This window comes from Ictidomys tridecemlineatus, chromosome 3, assembly GCF_052094955.1.
Source record: "Ictidomys tridecemlineatus isolate mIctTri1 chromosome 3, mIctTri1.hap1, whole genome shotgun sequence".
NCBI lineage: Eukaryota > Metazoa > Chordata > Mammalia > Rodentia > Sciuridae > Ictidomys > Ictidomys tridecemlineatus.
This window is the reverse complement of record NC_135479.1, coordinates 18340148-18356032: the sequence shown is the minus strand read 5'-3', so window position 1 is coordinate 18356032 and position 15885 is coordinate 18340148. Positions and strand designations below refer to the sequence as shown.

At 41.3% G+C, this 15885-nt stretch overlaps 1 protein-coding gene and 1 long non-coding RNA gene across 3 annotated transcripts in view; one reads left to right on the top strand and one right to left on the bottom strand.

The window, feature by feature from the left end:
- The window catches only part of Gpatch8 (G-patch domain containing 8), a 93759-nt gene extending 91260 nt beyond the window's left edge, over positions 1–2499 (bottom strand). For both annotated transcript variants that reach the window (XM_021728331.3, XM_005328121.5), the window contains exon 1: positions 2376–2499. In XM_021728331.3, the coding sequence (XP_021584006.2) occupies positions 2376–2420 (45 nt within the window). In that variant the 5' untranslated portion in view covers positions 2421–2499. The remainder of the gene's footprint in view (positions 1–2375) is intronic.
- On the top strand, positions 2483–12470 carry LOC144376026 (uncharacterized). The gene is made up of 2 exons (XR_013436019.1): positions 2483–2728; positions 7928–12470. It is a non-coding gene; the product is annotated as an uncharacterized LOC144376026 (long non-coding RNA).
- Positions 12471–15885: the final 3415 nt, after the last annotated feature.

The window sequence follows — 15885 nt, the reverse complement described above, 5'->3', positions numbered from 1 at the left end:
ACCTGACTACCTCACCCCCATGCAGTGTTCTACCACTGAGCTACCCCCCCAGCCTCTAAGTATTTTTAAATGAATGCTTTAAAGAAATGTTAGCATAATACTTATAAAACAGGCAGGGAATGTAACTCATGCTTAGCATGTGCAAAGCCCTCCCTGGGTTAGATACCAATCACCACCAAAAGGAGGAGGAGGGGGTCCCAAAAGTTTTTAACATCTTATAATTGTCTAAAAGGTTTCCATTCCCAATACTCTTATTTACCCCAAATGCTGGAACATATGAATTTTAAAAAACAAAATTTTCCTGGACGACCCAACACAGCAAGAGTGGGTTATTTCAACATAAAAGCAGAAAATTAAATCGTATATATTTTCAAATGACCACTAAACAACTAAAATCAGGTCCTACAGTAACCACCTCAGAAGAGAGTCATCTCAGAAACTGGATATTGAAAAGGTACAGTATAACCTCAATTTTTTTTTTTTTGGTGTGTGTGTGTGTGTGTATAACAGCATTCACATCCTGTTGTCTACAGTTTCAAAATCTTCATTCAAGGTCCTGCAAACCCTGTTTGATAAGCCGGCTGAAATTCTGTGTTTGACAGCCATTTTTCCTCAAAACTTAAAACTGTCCATATTATGTTTTCAATTTTATTAGGAATTCTCTCTCTCTCTCTTTTTTTTTTTTTTTTTTTGGTGCTGGGGATTGAACCCAGGGCCTTGTGCATGCAAAGCAAGCACTCTACCAACTGAGCTATGTCCCCAGTCCTGGAATTTTCTTTTCTAAAAGGCATTTGAAAGTTTTCATTATCAATATGTCTCCTTAGAAATTACCAAAAAAAGTTTCACACATTGCAGCCCAATCATGTTTTCTGGTGTGTGCTTTAAAAAAAAAAAAAAAAAAAGTATTTCTGGGGCTGGGGTTGTGGCTCAGCCCTAGACGCTCTCCTAGAATGTGCAAGGCCCTGGGTTGCATCCTCAGCACCACATAAAAGTAAATAAATAAAGGTATTGTGTTCAGTTACAACTAAAAAATAAATTTTTTTTTTAAAGTCTTTCTCAGGGGTCAAATGGCTAGTACAAACTGCTTCAAACTTCAGTGGACCTCCATGATATTCTTACAATATCCTGAGGTTCTGTATTGTGCTGCAGCTTTTCAATACACACCCCCCATCCCTTAATGCTGAAAAACTTCTCATGGCCCTCTATACACTACACTGTCAACAGCGTTGGTTTTAATCTGTTAAGCTGCTTTACCTGTTTATTTACCAACCCAATCATCTCAAGGAATTCCAAACCTTCAAACTGCTCTCTGAAACACATTTAGAGTATCCCCGTGTTGCTTTGAGGAAGATCTGCAGCGGGATTAAAAACTTGAGTTCTGAGGTTCATCCCCTGACCCAAATTGCTATTGCCAGGATATGCGGTAGTAATGCAGTGGTTTCTTTGGGACTCTGAGGGCGTATTTTACCTAGAAATAGCCAATCTCTACAAAATCTTTCAGTCGCTGATATTTCTGCAGTAACAATGCCCAACAGCTATGTATTTTAAACAGCCAAAAGTCGAGTTTTCTATTCAGGTTCCCCCACCCCCCAATAAAACTTGCCATCACAAGGGTATTTTTCCATACCAACGTCTGGGAGGGGGGGTCGAAATCAAGCTTTTGGCACTTGTTATCACACACTTGGAAAAGCCATTATCATTATGCTTCTCACAAATCTCCTTTGGAGGTAGGATTTGGAGTTAAGCTTACAGCGGTCCACATTCCTATAACTTATTGTTTTCCAATCCCAAATAACGGCCTAATAACAACATTAGCATCAATACCCGGAGAAATGTCCATGTTTGACTAACAAAAAAAAAAAAAAGCGGATAATAGCTAAAGTACCCTTTTCCTGGATAAGAGAAAAGGAAAATCAAGACAATAGAAGGATGTATTTATCGCAGTAAAGAAAAAGCGGAGTGTAACCCCAAGAAGATCCGTGTGAGCAAAAGCTGGCAGGCGTTGAAAGCCCTGGCCTCGGCAACACTCGCCCCAAGCCTTTCCAACCCCATCCAACCCTCTTTTCCCCTGGGAGCCAGTCCAGCGCCTGCACAGGACCGTCATCCGACGAAAACACAGCCCCCCACAAAAGCGCCCGGCTGGGGTTCCGAAACGCAAAGCCAAACCTGGGTTTAAAAGATAGGAGAATGGGAGTAAGAGGAGATGCGGCCTCGGCTCAAGCTGAGAGGCCCCTTGAGAAATCCGAGGCAGAAGAGTGAGGCGGTTCGCCAGCCCGAGCAGAGCCCAGAAGGAAAGCGAGCCGGGAGACAGGAGCTAAGGAGGTTCCGGGATCCGCCAGAGGCTTCCCCGGATCCTCGGCGAGGCCCGTGTTTACCTGAAAGTCTCGGTCCTCGTTGAAGCGGGAGAAGCGGTCCGCCATTTTGCCGCCTTCACTCCTCTCAGGACGACGCTCTCCGGTTCGCTCCTTCTCTCCCGCGACGCCCGCCCCCCTCCCTCGTTCCCCGCCTCCTCCCACGCCCACCGGGCGCGCGCAGCCTGGGGAGTGAGCGAGCGAAAATGCGCGTCCTGACGAGAGCTGCGTCGGCGCACGCGTCTCCCAGCCCCGGAGGCGGAACCTTCCTTCAAGTCCCCGCTCCGCGAAACCCCCAGAGCAACTCTAGGGCCGCGCTTGCGCCCTCGCGCCCGAAAGACGGAAGCACTTCCGGAGGGAAAGGTCAGAAAGGCGAGGTGCGGCTCAGTTTGGATGTTTTGCTTTTGCTTTCTCGAGTTGTCTTCTCATCGTTGTTTTTCTATGTACGCAGAAGTCTGTTTTCCTTTATTCACCAAATGGCAGCATCATGTATGACTGGAAATGCAGACTTTAGAACCAGTTTCTTTTTAAGTGTATTTTTTTAAACTGACATAATACTCGTTCTTATTATAGGATACTTACAGCACATAGAGTTCGATACATGTAGACAATGTGTAATGAACAAATCGCGGTAATTGGCCTATTTAATTTCCAATCTTTTTTCACCCTGAAGACGAAAGAGGAAGAATCCCTTCTCTCATAGGGCTTACATTCCAGCGAGAGAAGTCAAGTAACTAGTAAAATAATTGCATAACTGAACATTAACGACGGTCAAAAGTAACTGGGTGCAGTAGTGAGAAGGACCACCTTAAAACGACCTTGGTCCTAAGGCACAGCAAGGGGCTCGCAGCCTTGGGGCAGAGGGAACACTAGACTTAACAGCCCAAGGCTGCAAAGAGCTTGACATTTTCCAGAAATCCTTAGAGAGAAGTATTTCTCAAGGGACTGAAGTTGATCCAAATCTAAAGCTCTCTGGGTTTCAGTTTACTTTGTGTGCGCTGGGGATTGAATCCAGAGCCTGGCGGGAGTACTGGGGATTGAACCCAGGGGTGTTTTACTACTGAGCTACGTCCCCGGCCTCCCCCCCCCCTTTTTTTTTTTGAGACAGATGCCTCTTGTTAAATTGCTGAGGCGGGTCTCCAATTTATGATCCTCCTACCTCAGCCTTGGAAATCACTGGGATTATGGGTATGTGGCCCTGCTCTGCTATGCAAGCTTTTTATAAACTGTGAAAATTGAATTTAGTAATTAATCTCTACTGTGCCTGCCCAGTGTTGATTTTCTGTGGGTTAAGAATCAGCTTTTCAACCGGGCACGGTGGCACATGCCCGTAATCCCAGTGGTTCGGGAGGCTGAGGGAGGAGGATTGCGAGTTCAAAGCCTGCATCAGCAATGGTGAGGCACTAAACAACTCAGTTAGACCCTGTTTTTACATAAAATACAAAAAAAAAAAAAAAGGATGAGGATGTGGCTCAGTGTTCAAGTATCCCTGAGTTCAATCCCCGGTATTAAAAAAAAAAAAAAAAAAAAAAGTTTTTCCATCCTATGCCCTTCCTGAGGACCTCACCCAGTCCTCCAGCACCCTTAGCAGAACTTCCCAGATTTTGAAAAGAATAGTTGTCAGAAATAACACAATGGAAAAATGGCGATCTGGGTATACAGCTCAGTTGGTAGAGTACTTGCGGCACATGCACAAGGCTCTGGATTCAGCATGTGAATCCAGAAAGAAAAGGAAAGAAAAAGAAAAATGGCCCCTACTCTACCCTGAAAGAGTCAAGTGGAATGTAATTTTTCAGAGGAAGAGTGTATATCCTTCACCCTTTTGTTACCCTCAGCCCACACACAACTTCCAGCCCTTGCAGAATACAGTGAGAATTCCCTGTCTAAGGGGAAGCAAGGAAAATAAATGGTGTAAAGAGACTTTAGGGTAATTGATGAGGTTGAATCACATGTATACACACCACACATTTACCTCCTCTCTCCAAACCCCACTAAAATAACAAATGAATGAAAACAGCATAAACTCTCACGGACAAAGAGCCCTGGAGAAGGATCAATATCAGACAAGATTTGTCAAAAATATTTCGGAAACCGTAGAACTTAGATAAGTAAATGGCTTTAGTAGAATGGAGAAAACTAAGTGATGGAGTGCAGGATGCCAGGAAAGTTGATTAACACTGAGGAGTACGAACAAAGCCTAGTTATTGGAAGCACCTGGTACCCACTGATGGTGAGGGTCTGGATGCGGCTGAAAGCAGAGGGTTGGTTCCAAGGCAGGCTGGGGAGCAGTTAGACTCTAAATCCCTTTTACCATCTAGGTAGCAGCTGGAGAGTCTTCTCATGGAAAGACTGAACCAGGTAGGCTCTGGATCTTAGCATATCTGGCACAACTAAAGAGGAAACAGCTGCTGAAGTGGGAGGATTTGGCAAAGGCCAACAGTCTGGTCAGAGTCAGAATTTCTCCCAGCTAAGAGATCATAGGAACCTTCTCTGCAAAATTGTTTTAGGGAAGAAAGATCATGTATCCACAATGGAGGGTAGGAATAGTCCTCCCTAACATGAAGATCAGGTTCGTGCCCAAATACCCCGCAGAAAAGTGCATCTTTCAGGAATCCCCATTCATACAGAGCTTCCACTCAGCTTTTTTTTTTTAAGAGAATTTTTTTAATGTTTATTTTTCAGTTTTCGGTGGACACAACATTTTTTTAAAAATTTTTTAATATTTATTTTTTAGTTTTCGGTGGACACATCTTTATTTTATTTTTATGTGGTGCTGAGGATCAAACCCAGCGTCTCGCACATGCTAGGTGAGCGCGTTACTGCTTGAGCCATATCCCCAGCCCCTCCACTCAGCTGCTTTTTAGTCCCTTCCTCTTATGTATAAAATCAGAATTACCAGACATCTGAAGGGAACCTGTGCTAGGAAAGAGAGACCACACACACACACACAAAGAAAATAAAATCAGAGGAACCAGAGATAATGAAAAGAGTTGAAGAAATCATAAAAAGAATTAAAATAACCATGGAGACAGAAGATGGCATCAGAGAGATGGGGATATAGTTTCAGTTGGTAGAGTGCTTGGCTGGCATGCACAAGGCCCTGGGTTCAATCCCCAGCATTGCCTCCCACCCACTTCCCAAAAAAAAAGATGGCATCAGAGAACAGGGAATACATCAAAGAGCATGAAATGTCAGGAAAAAAAAAAAGTATTCAGGCCAGATGCAATGTGCACACCTGTAATTGCAGTGGCTCAGGAGGCTGAGGCAGGAGGATCGTGAGTTCAAAGCCAGCCTCAGCAAAATCCAGGTGCTTAGCAACTCAGTGAAACCCTGTCTCTAAATAAAATACAAAAATGGCCTTGGGATGTGACTCAGTGGTCAAGTCCAAAAAACAAACAAACAAACAAAAAAACTAAACTAAAACTAAATAGCTGATGTTGTATCTTTTCCTCAGTTAGGAGGTACATAGTATCAACTTATCCCCATCTTGGTAATGTTGAGTTTCATTTCTTGTCTAAAGGGTCTTCAGTTCAATTGCTACATTGTAAAGGATAATACTTTGAAACCATGTAAATATCTTTTTTTTTCTTTTTTTCTTTCTTTATTTTTTCCTTTTTTTTTTTTTTTTTTTGTTACAGGGATTGAACTCAGGGGCTCAGCACTGAGCCACATCCCCAGTCCTATTTTGTATTTTATTTAGAGACAAGGTCTCACTGAGCTACTTAGTGCCTAGCGTTTGCTGAGGCTGGCTTTGAATGTGCAGTCCTCCTGTCTCAGCCTCCCGAGCAGCTGGAATTAAGGTGTGCACCACCAGGCCTGGCTTATTTTTCAACCACCTTTCACTCAATGGTTTTATCATCCACATATGACCTTTGCCTGAATCCTTTATTAAAACAATAGTTACAAAATTCTATCATCTCTAATTCTATCATTTCTCTTACATTTACAACAGGAATTTTATAAAGAAGAGTTTTCTCCTCTCTTCTTCACCCTTTTAGGATATCACTATAGTTTTGTGACTGCTGCTGCTGCTGCTGCTTCTGCTTCAGTTTTATAAACCAATGTAATCATTACTCATTTTGATGTTTAAATGGTCCCATATTTGCCAAGGGAAAGCGTGTGTGTGAGTGAGTGAGTGTGTGTATGTGTGTGTGTGTGTGTGTGTGTGTGTGTCTGACTGCCAATTGGAACCAAGGGGTGCTTTACCATTGAGATAGATCCCCAACCTTTTTATTTTTTAGTTTGAGATAGGCATCAGTAAGCTGCCCAGACTGGTCTTGAATTTGTGAACCTCCTGCCTCAGCCTCTTGAGTCACTAAGATTACAGGCCTGCACCACCACATTTAATCACCACAACCATTTTGTGGACAATGATGTAGAGGCTCCAACAGGTAGAATCACTTGATCAAGGTCACACAGTAGTCAGTGAAGAGCTAGAACCAGAACCCTGTGTCCTTCTCATTTTACCACTGATTCTCTCTTCTTCCTTCCTTTCCTTCCCCCTTGATACTGGGGATTGAACCCAGGGTTGCTCTACCACTGAGCTACATCCCAGTCCTTTTTATTTTTTGAGATGGAGTCTTGCTAAGTTGCTGAGGCTCTTGCTAAGTTGTTGAGGCTGGCCTCAAACTTGTGATCCTCATGCTTGCCTTCTGAGTCACTGGGACTATAGGCATTTGCTAATGCACCTGGTATTTTCTTTTCTTTTGAGACAAAATCTTGCTATTTTGCCCAGGCTTGCCTCAAATTCCAGGGCTCAAGTGATCCTCCTGTCTCAGCCTCCTGAGTAGCTGGGACACATGTCACTGCACCCAACTTTCACCACGGCCTCTCTTAAATTAATAACATAGTTTATAGGTATCACAGCATTTTTGTCCCAAAATGATGCAAAGAGGTGATAGCATAATTATCCTCATTGGGCAGATAGAGAGGCAAAGCTCAGAGAGGTCAAGTAATTTGTTCAAATATGGTCTGTTTATAATAATAAAGGAAGTTAGAGAGACTGCCTTTGCTATACTTGCAAGGATGCCCAATGGATAACTAAAAGTAGGATAAATCTTGTTAGCTCTTTCTTCATTTTGTATGTGTCTCCTTTATTACCTTACATTTGTGACCTGCTCAGTTATATAGATAGGCATATTAATTATTTAAGAAATATTCATGGGCTGGGGATGTGGCTCAAGTGGTAGCGCGTTTGCCTGGCATGCGTGTGGCCCGGGTTCGATTCTCAGCACCACATACAAAGATGCTGTGTCCGCCAAATACTGAAAAATAAATATTAAAAAAGTTCTCTCTCTCTCTCTCTCTCTCTCTCTCTCTCTCTCTCCCTCTTTTTTTAAAAAAAAAAAAAAAGAAAGAAATATTCATCTAAAAATTGGTAAGGATGCAGCTTGGTCGTACAGTGCTCATCTACCATGCACAAGGCCCTGGGATCAATCTCCAGTACAGCGAGAGAGAGAGAGAGAGAGAGAGAGAGAGAGAGAGAGAGAGAGAGATTGATTGATAGATGTATATATGTATATAATGCATGTCTTATGAAGCCTAAATTTATTTAATCTATTTCATTCCCCTTCAAGATTGAGACAAGATTTGTAGGAACATTTACAGCGTCCTGTTTCAGATCCCTGGATGATACATGGAAGTCTGCAGTCACTACCCTACATCTTCCTGGAATAGCGCAGCCTTGCAGGAGCATAACACATAATGAGACTGTCCCTGGACCCAAACAAGGAGCAAGTGACTCATGAGAACCGGATTTCCTCTTTGCAGGATCACAGGTCTGATAGATAAACATCCTGAGCATCAAATGAAGATTGTCCCCTCCACTGATAAAGACTTTTCTGGAGCCACCTGGCAGAACCAGAACTGAGATAATGATCAACCAGACCACAGTTTGACCAAAATGGCTTAGTTATGCATACTTCTTATCCCCTGCCCTAATTCTTCTTCATTTTAAGCCTGCAGCTCATGTCAACACTCCAAACACAGAGCTGAGATGCTTGATCTCACTTTGCCTTGCCAATATAGCCATATTGATTAAGGTTCCTCTCCTGATTTTCACCATGAACTTTTTCTGTTTGGTCTTTGGGGCCATTACCTGACCTGATTTTTTTTTTTTTTTAACCAGAGATTGAAGCCAGGGGCACCTAACCACTGAGCCCTTTTTTTATATTTTAATTAGAGACAGAGTCTTGCTAAGTTGCTTAGAGCCTTGCTAAATTGCTGAGACTGGCTTAGAACCCACAATTCCCTTGCCTTGGCCTCCCCAAGCTGCTGGGATTACAGGTGTGTACCACAGCACCTATCTCTGAACCTACTCTATCAGAACCTCTGGTCTAGGACTACATTTGTAGTCATCAATTTCATCTCCAGTAACAGGAACATAACTGTGTGAAAAGGGATGGAATTAAAGCAGTAGAGGAGAGGAGCATTTTCAAAAGAAAAAAAAAAAGAAAGCACTGCTGCCACACAGCCCCACCACCACCCTGCAATAGAGGGCCAGGATGCTAGACTTGCTTCTTGGAGGGCATTCTTTATCATATCCATTCCCTTATTCATTAAATATACACCATGTGCCTAGTCTGAATCAGCCCATCCTGGGTGCTAGAGGCACTGAGCTTAGCAGAGAAAGTCCCTGTTCTCATCTAGTTCATGTTCTAGCCTGGGGAGCCGGTGAGGAAACAGACAGAACACAAAGAAAAAACAAGATCATTTCAGGCAGATAAGTGTTTAAGAAAAAATAATAACACTGGGTGATGTAAGAGAAAAGAACTGGATGGGACTAGTTTAAATTCAGCAAGTCAGATGAGATCTCAGGAGGAGGTGACATTTGAGCTGAGAACTGGGAGTTATAAACTGGGGCAGAGTATTCCAGGCTGAGGCACCGCCAGAGACAGAGGCAGGGATGGTCACTCAGGGCTCTGTACTCAGAATGGTCCCATACTTGGTTTAATACTCTGCTCTTGCTTCCTGGAAATTATTGTTTTTTTTTTTTTAATCTTTATTTTTATTTATTTTTTGTGCTACTGAGGATCGAACCCAGGGTCTCATGCATGAGAGGCAAGTGCTCTACCATGAGCCACGACCCCAGGCCCTGGAAATTCTTAATTATTTTTTTAAACAAAGGACCCACATTTTCATCATTCACTAGGTGCCAGCCCTGGTTAGAGGCACTGCAAGAAGTGGGGGAAGCAGATCCCCCAACCGCTGGGGATTGAACCCAGAGGTACTCTTCACTGAGCCATATCCCCAACATCTCCCCCACACACACACTTTTATAATTATTTTGAGACAGGCTTGCTAAGTTACTTAAGGCCTCACTAAGTAGCTAAGGCTGACCTTGAACTTTTGATCCTCCTGTCTCAATCTCCCCCAGTCACTAGAATGACAGCCAAATACCACCAGCCCACCTGGGACCATCTTGAAGTTCCTGTAAAGAGTTGGAGCATACTCTATGCCTGAGGGACATTTTTGACAGATTTAGAGAAAAGAAGCAGTGTGATCCTATTTACATTTCAAGAGCTCCATCAATACCTCTGTGTCCAGTAAGGATTATGAGGGATCAAGGCCATGTTATGTAAGCTATCACATATGTTGGCATAAATTGTAATATTACCTTAATATATTTTTAGCATCTGTAGGGTTATTTTGATAGCTCCCTTTCCGTTGATATTCATTTTCATATTCTTGCTTTTTTCTTGATTAGACTTATTTATTTTTTATCAAATTTTAGCTGTATTATTTCTTTTCTATTTCATATATTTCTGTCCCTACACTTATTTTTTCTTCCTACTATATAACTTGAAAATAATTTGATTGTTTTTCTAGCGTCTTTCTGATACAAGTACTTTAAGTTATAAATGTTCATCTGAGTACTGTTTCATCCTACAGAAGCTTTTATTACTCAGTTCAAAGCACTTTTTATTTACTTTTCTTGTGCTTTCTTCTGAGATACTTGTAAGTTGTGCCATTTAATTTTGAAATAGTTGACATGTGGGGGTGGGTTTCTATTTAGCTTAAGGTAATTGATTTCTAATGTAATAAAACATGTAGGAAACACAGTCTGCATGATTTCAAATTTTAAAAAAGTAATGGAAATGCTTTTTATATTGATTGAATTGGTTACATATATGTCAAAACAGATCAAATTGCATACTTCAAATATGTGCATTTTGTTGTACTTCAATTTTACTTCAATAAAGCTACAGCAAAAAAAAATAATGGAAATATGGGAAGATCATACAAGAAAAGCAGTAATGAGATGATACACAGTGATGCCTTGGACTAATATGGTGGCAATAGAAATAGAAAGCAACATTTTTGGTTTTTGTTTTATTTTCAGTCCTGGGGAGTGTGTGCTAGCCAAGCACTCTGTCACTGAGCTGTATCCCCTATGTATAATAAATAATGTATATTTTGAAGATGACTTGGCAGAAAGTTCATGGATTAGATGTTGGGAATGAGAGAAAGGATGAAAAGGAATGAAAAATGGCTTCCAGGGGCTGGGGATGTGGCTCAAGCGGTAGCGCGCTCGCCTGGCATGCGTGCGGCCCGGGTTCGATCCTCAGCACCACATACGAACAAAGATGTTGTGTCCGCTGAAAACAAAAAAAAATATTAAAATTCTCTCTCTCTAAAAAAAAAAAAAAAAAAAAATGGCTTCCAGGGCTGAGAGCATGGCTCAGTGATAAGGTGCTTGCCTAGCATGTATAAGGCCCTGGGTTCAATCCCAGCAGAGCAAAAAAGAAAAGAGAAAAAAAAAAAGATTTTTTTAGGTGTTGGAGTGGATGATCAGTGATAGAGCACATGGTTGGCATGTGATACACAAGGCCCTGGATTGGATCCCCAGCACAAGAAGAAGGAAATGAAGAAAAAATTTGAGGTGGACTGCTCTAGGAGTTTCTGTGAGGCATGAGGCTATGGCACCCACCTTCCATCTGCAGACTGTCCAGGATGCGTAAAGAAGCAATCATTCAAAGAGACTTACTGAATATTTAATCTATGGAAGAGACAGACATGATTCAGATGTGATCCTCAATGCCCATGGGTACATGGGTATAGGGAAAGGAAGGAATCTGTGAAGGGCACAGTGTGGGTGAAGGGCAACTCAGAAGAGGTCAATTCTTTTTCTTTTCTTTTTTTTTTTTTTTTCAGTACTAAGTATGGAACCCAGAAGCACTCTACTACTGAGCCAATCTCCAGTCCTTTAAAAATATTTTTTTTATTTATTATTATTATTTTTTAATTTTCAGAGTCTCATTAAGTTGCTGAGGGTCTTGCTAAGTTGCTGAGGCTAGCCTCAGACTTGCAATCCTCCTGCCTTAGCTTCCCAAGTGTCTGGAATTACAGTCATGCCACTGTGCCTGGTGCTAGATGAGGGGTGTTTTTATTTTGTTTTACTTTGCTGTATGGGGGTGACCAGATCCAGAGCCCTGGAGCATAGTAGGCAAGAACTCTATCACTAACCTTCATCCTCAGTCCTTTTTTATTTATTTGTTTATTTGGCTATGTATTAAGACAGGGTCTTGCTAAATTGCTTAGGGCCTTGCTAACCTAGCCTCAAACTGTGCCTCAGCCTCTGGAGTTCCTGGGATTATAGGCATGCAACACCAGGCCCAGCTCCTAGCTGTGTTTTCATAGAAGTTGCCATATTGCTTTCCAGGCAGTCTGTACCACCCTCCTCTTCTCCCAACAATATCCAAGTGTGTAACTATCTCTGTTTTCCTGCCAGGAAGCAGAGTATTCAGTGCCTTTTGTTTTAGTTATTCTAGTAGAAACAGAATAACATTTTATTTTTACTTGATTTTTCATTTCTTTGTCTAATTGTGAATCTGAGTCTTTTTAAAATTTATTCTCCCATAAATTACTTATTCATGACATTACTATTTTTCAATGGATCTTTATTTTTTTTAAAATGTATTTATATGTGGTGCTGAGAATCGAACCCAGAGCCTCACATGCTAGGCAAACACTCTACCACTGAGCCACAACCCCAGCCCCAACATTGCTATTTTTCTATGGGATGGTTTTGTCTTTTTCTTGTCAATTTGTAATATCATTTTGTATAGTACAGCTGTAAACCCATGGTTTGCCATCTATATTAAAAAATTTTTTTCTAAATCTACTGTTTTTCAAATGACAGTGTTTATGTTCTATTTTTCCATCTAAAAAATTTAACTTTTACATAATCTATTATAGTTTCTGGGGTTTCAGTCTTGTTTAATATTTTACCATGCTTGTTTTACATAGGTGAATGCATAGATTTTATATATATATATTTGTAGATGTACATAATACCCTTATTTATTTATTTTTATGTGATGCTGAAGATGGAACCCAGTGCCTCACACATGCTAGCCAAGTGCTCTACCACTGAGATAAAACCCCAGCCCAGACTTCTGGATTTTCATAAAATTCTTAAAATTATTACTTAAATTAATAAATTTACTTAAATTAATAAATTCTTAAATTTATTACTTAAATTTAAAATTCTAATCAGCTAGACAGAGTGGCCCACACCTGTCTCTCAGCAATTCAAGAGATTTAGACAACACTGGACCGGAAATTAACTTGGTAGATGAGGTCTTAGCATATGAGAGGGAGAGGGTTGAAGGGGAATCCTGTTTGGAATCTTGGGGGCTGAAAGAGGCTCCAAGTTGCAGCATTCATATTCTTTCATGTCTTTCAAGTTAGGTGTACAAACAGGTCCCAGGGCTGCCATAGTAATGCATGTGCTGCCACCTACTGTCACATGGAGGCAATGTAGTTGCCTTCAGCCTTCCCCTTGGCCCCAGAGATAGATCTCTGACCTGGGGTAAATAGATCCTAACTCCCTCTCCAGGCAGCCTCCAGCTCTGGGTAGGAGGTCCTGGGGGAGCCAACAGGGGTTTAGTACAGTGGGTGGAAGAAGAGGGGTCTTGTCCTGCATCATCAAATGTCTGGTTAGATACCAAAAACTTAATCTCTCCTGTCCCCACAACACCCTCAGATTTGATAGGTTTTTAAGCGACTGATAGAGTATTCCTGCATTTTCTGAGATGATCGTCTGCTGTAGAAGACATGAATCAATACCCACCTAAACCATGCAAGAGAAGTCCCAAGATGCTGCCACTCATAGGAGAATCAGTTCTGGTTCTCAGGCAGGAAAGTTCGACAGCGAAGGGCTGGTGGGAATATAGTAGGATTAGAGATAATCCTCCAGGCAGTCTTTGGAGAGTGGCCCCAACTTGGATCACAAGGAAGAAGGAACACATCAAACAGAATGAGGAGGATGGAAGGACTTCCGCTTCCAGTAATGATAAGTTATTCACTAACTTTCCCACTGAAAACAAATTCAAATGCTAGATAAGGGAATTTTTTTTTTTTTTTTTTACAAAACAAAACAAAGTCCTCCCTAACAATATCACAGATATATGATAAGAGAGATGAGGGAACTTGGGGGATAGCTTAGTAGGTAGCGTGCTTGCCTCACATGCACAAGGCCATGGGTTCAATCCCCAGCACCAAAAGAGAGAGAGAGAGAGAGAGAGAGAGAGAGGTGTAGATAGATAGATATGAATTTCCAGGCCAAAACCTAAAAGAAAGTGGGACCATAGAAAGACATTGGAAAGTAGAATAGAGAAAATTACACAGAATGCAGAAGAAAAGGGGTGGGAGGAGGAAGGAGGCTGGGTTATACCTGAGTGGTAAAGTGCTTGCCTAGCACATGTGAAGCTCAGAAAAATAAATAAAATAAAGGTATTGTGTCCATCTACAACTAAAAAAAAAGAAGAAAGTTTGAGAGATGTGGAAGATACATTGAAAAGAAGTGAAATAGTTTAATTAGCGTTCTAGATGGAAAGAACAACAGGATGTGACAAACTCAAGATTTTGAAAATATAATGGCTGGACTGGGGATGTGGCTCAAGCTGTAGCATGCTTGCCTGGCATGCACGGGGAGCTGGGTTCAATCCTCAGCACCACATAAAAATAAAATAAAGATGTATGTCCACCAAAAACTAAAAAATAAATATTAAAAAATTCTCTCAAAAAAAAAAAAGAAAGAAAATATAATGGCTGAGAAGTTTTCAGTAATGATGAAGTATCTTTCCACAGTTTTAGAAATACAATCACAAACAAGATAAATAAAATAACCAGGCATGGTGGTACATACCTGTAAATCCCAACAACTCAGGAGGCTGAGACTAGAGGATCTCAATTCAAGGCCAGCCTTGACAACTTAGTGGACTCTGACTCAAGGCCAGGAATGTAACTCAGTGGTAGAACAACTTCAGATTCAATCCCCAATACCACCAAAAAAAAAAAAGAGAGAGAGAGAGAGAAAATGAATTTCTTTTTTAAAAAATATATATTTATTTTAGTTGTAAATGGACCTTTACTTTATCTATATGTGGTGTTGAGACTCAAACCCAGGGCCTCACACATGCTAGGCAAGTGCTCTACCACTAAGCCATCACCCCAACCCCAAGAATACATTTTCAAACAAGTAAAAAACAAGAAAGTTTGTCACCAGTCTCACTGAAAGAGCCTCACTGAAAGGAATTCTAAATGATTCCATTCAGGTAGAAGGGAAGTGAGATCATATGGAAGGTCCAAGATGCCAGAAGGGATGAAGACATGCATACAAGTGTTCATAGCAGAATTATTAATAACAGGCAAAAATTAGAAGCAACCCAAATGCCTATCAACAGATGAATACATAGTCAAAATCATATATATGTAAAATCTCCAATAAATAGTATTCAACTATAAGAAGGAATGAAGTAAACGTTACCACATAGATGGACGCTGAAAATATTCAGTGAAAGAAGTCAGATAGGCCAGGTGTGGTAGCACACTCCTATAATCCCAGCAGCTCGGGAGGCTCAGGTAGGAGGATCACAAGTTCAAAGCTAGCCACAGTCATGGTGAGGCGCTAAGCAACTCAGTGAGACCCTGTCTCTAAATAAAATACAAAAAAAGGCTGGGGATATGGCTCAGTGGTTGAGAACCCCTGAGTTCAATCCCCAGTACCAACCAAAAAAAAAAGTCCGATAGGGACTGGGGTAGGAGTTCAGTGGTAGAGTGCCTGCTTGGCCTACACAAAATCCAGGGTTCAGTCCCTAGCACACCCACATGCACACATAACCATACACGAAAGGTAACATTGTATAATTCTTTTTATATGAAATGTCCATAATCACAAGTCCATAGATTCAGAAGGCATATTAGTGGGTGCTAAGGAGTAGGAGGAGGAGGGAGTAATGGGGATTGATAGATAGTAGATACAGGATTTTTGGTGGAGAGTGATGAAATGTTATAGAATTAGGTAGTGGTGGGCTGGGATTGTGGCTCAGTGGTAAAGCGCATGCCTAGCATGTGTCAGGCACTGGGTTTGATTCTCAGCACTGCATATAAATAAGTGAATAAAATAAAAGTCTATCAATGTCTAAAAAAGAAGAAGAAGAGTAGTAGTGGTGATCATTGTACAACTTTGTGAATATACTAAAAACCACCATGTTATACACTCATCATAGTGAATTATATCTCAACAAAT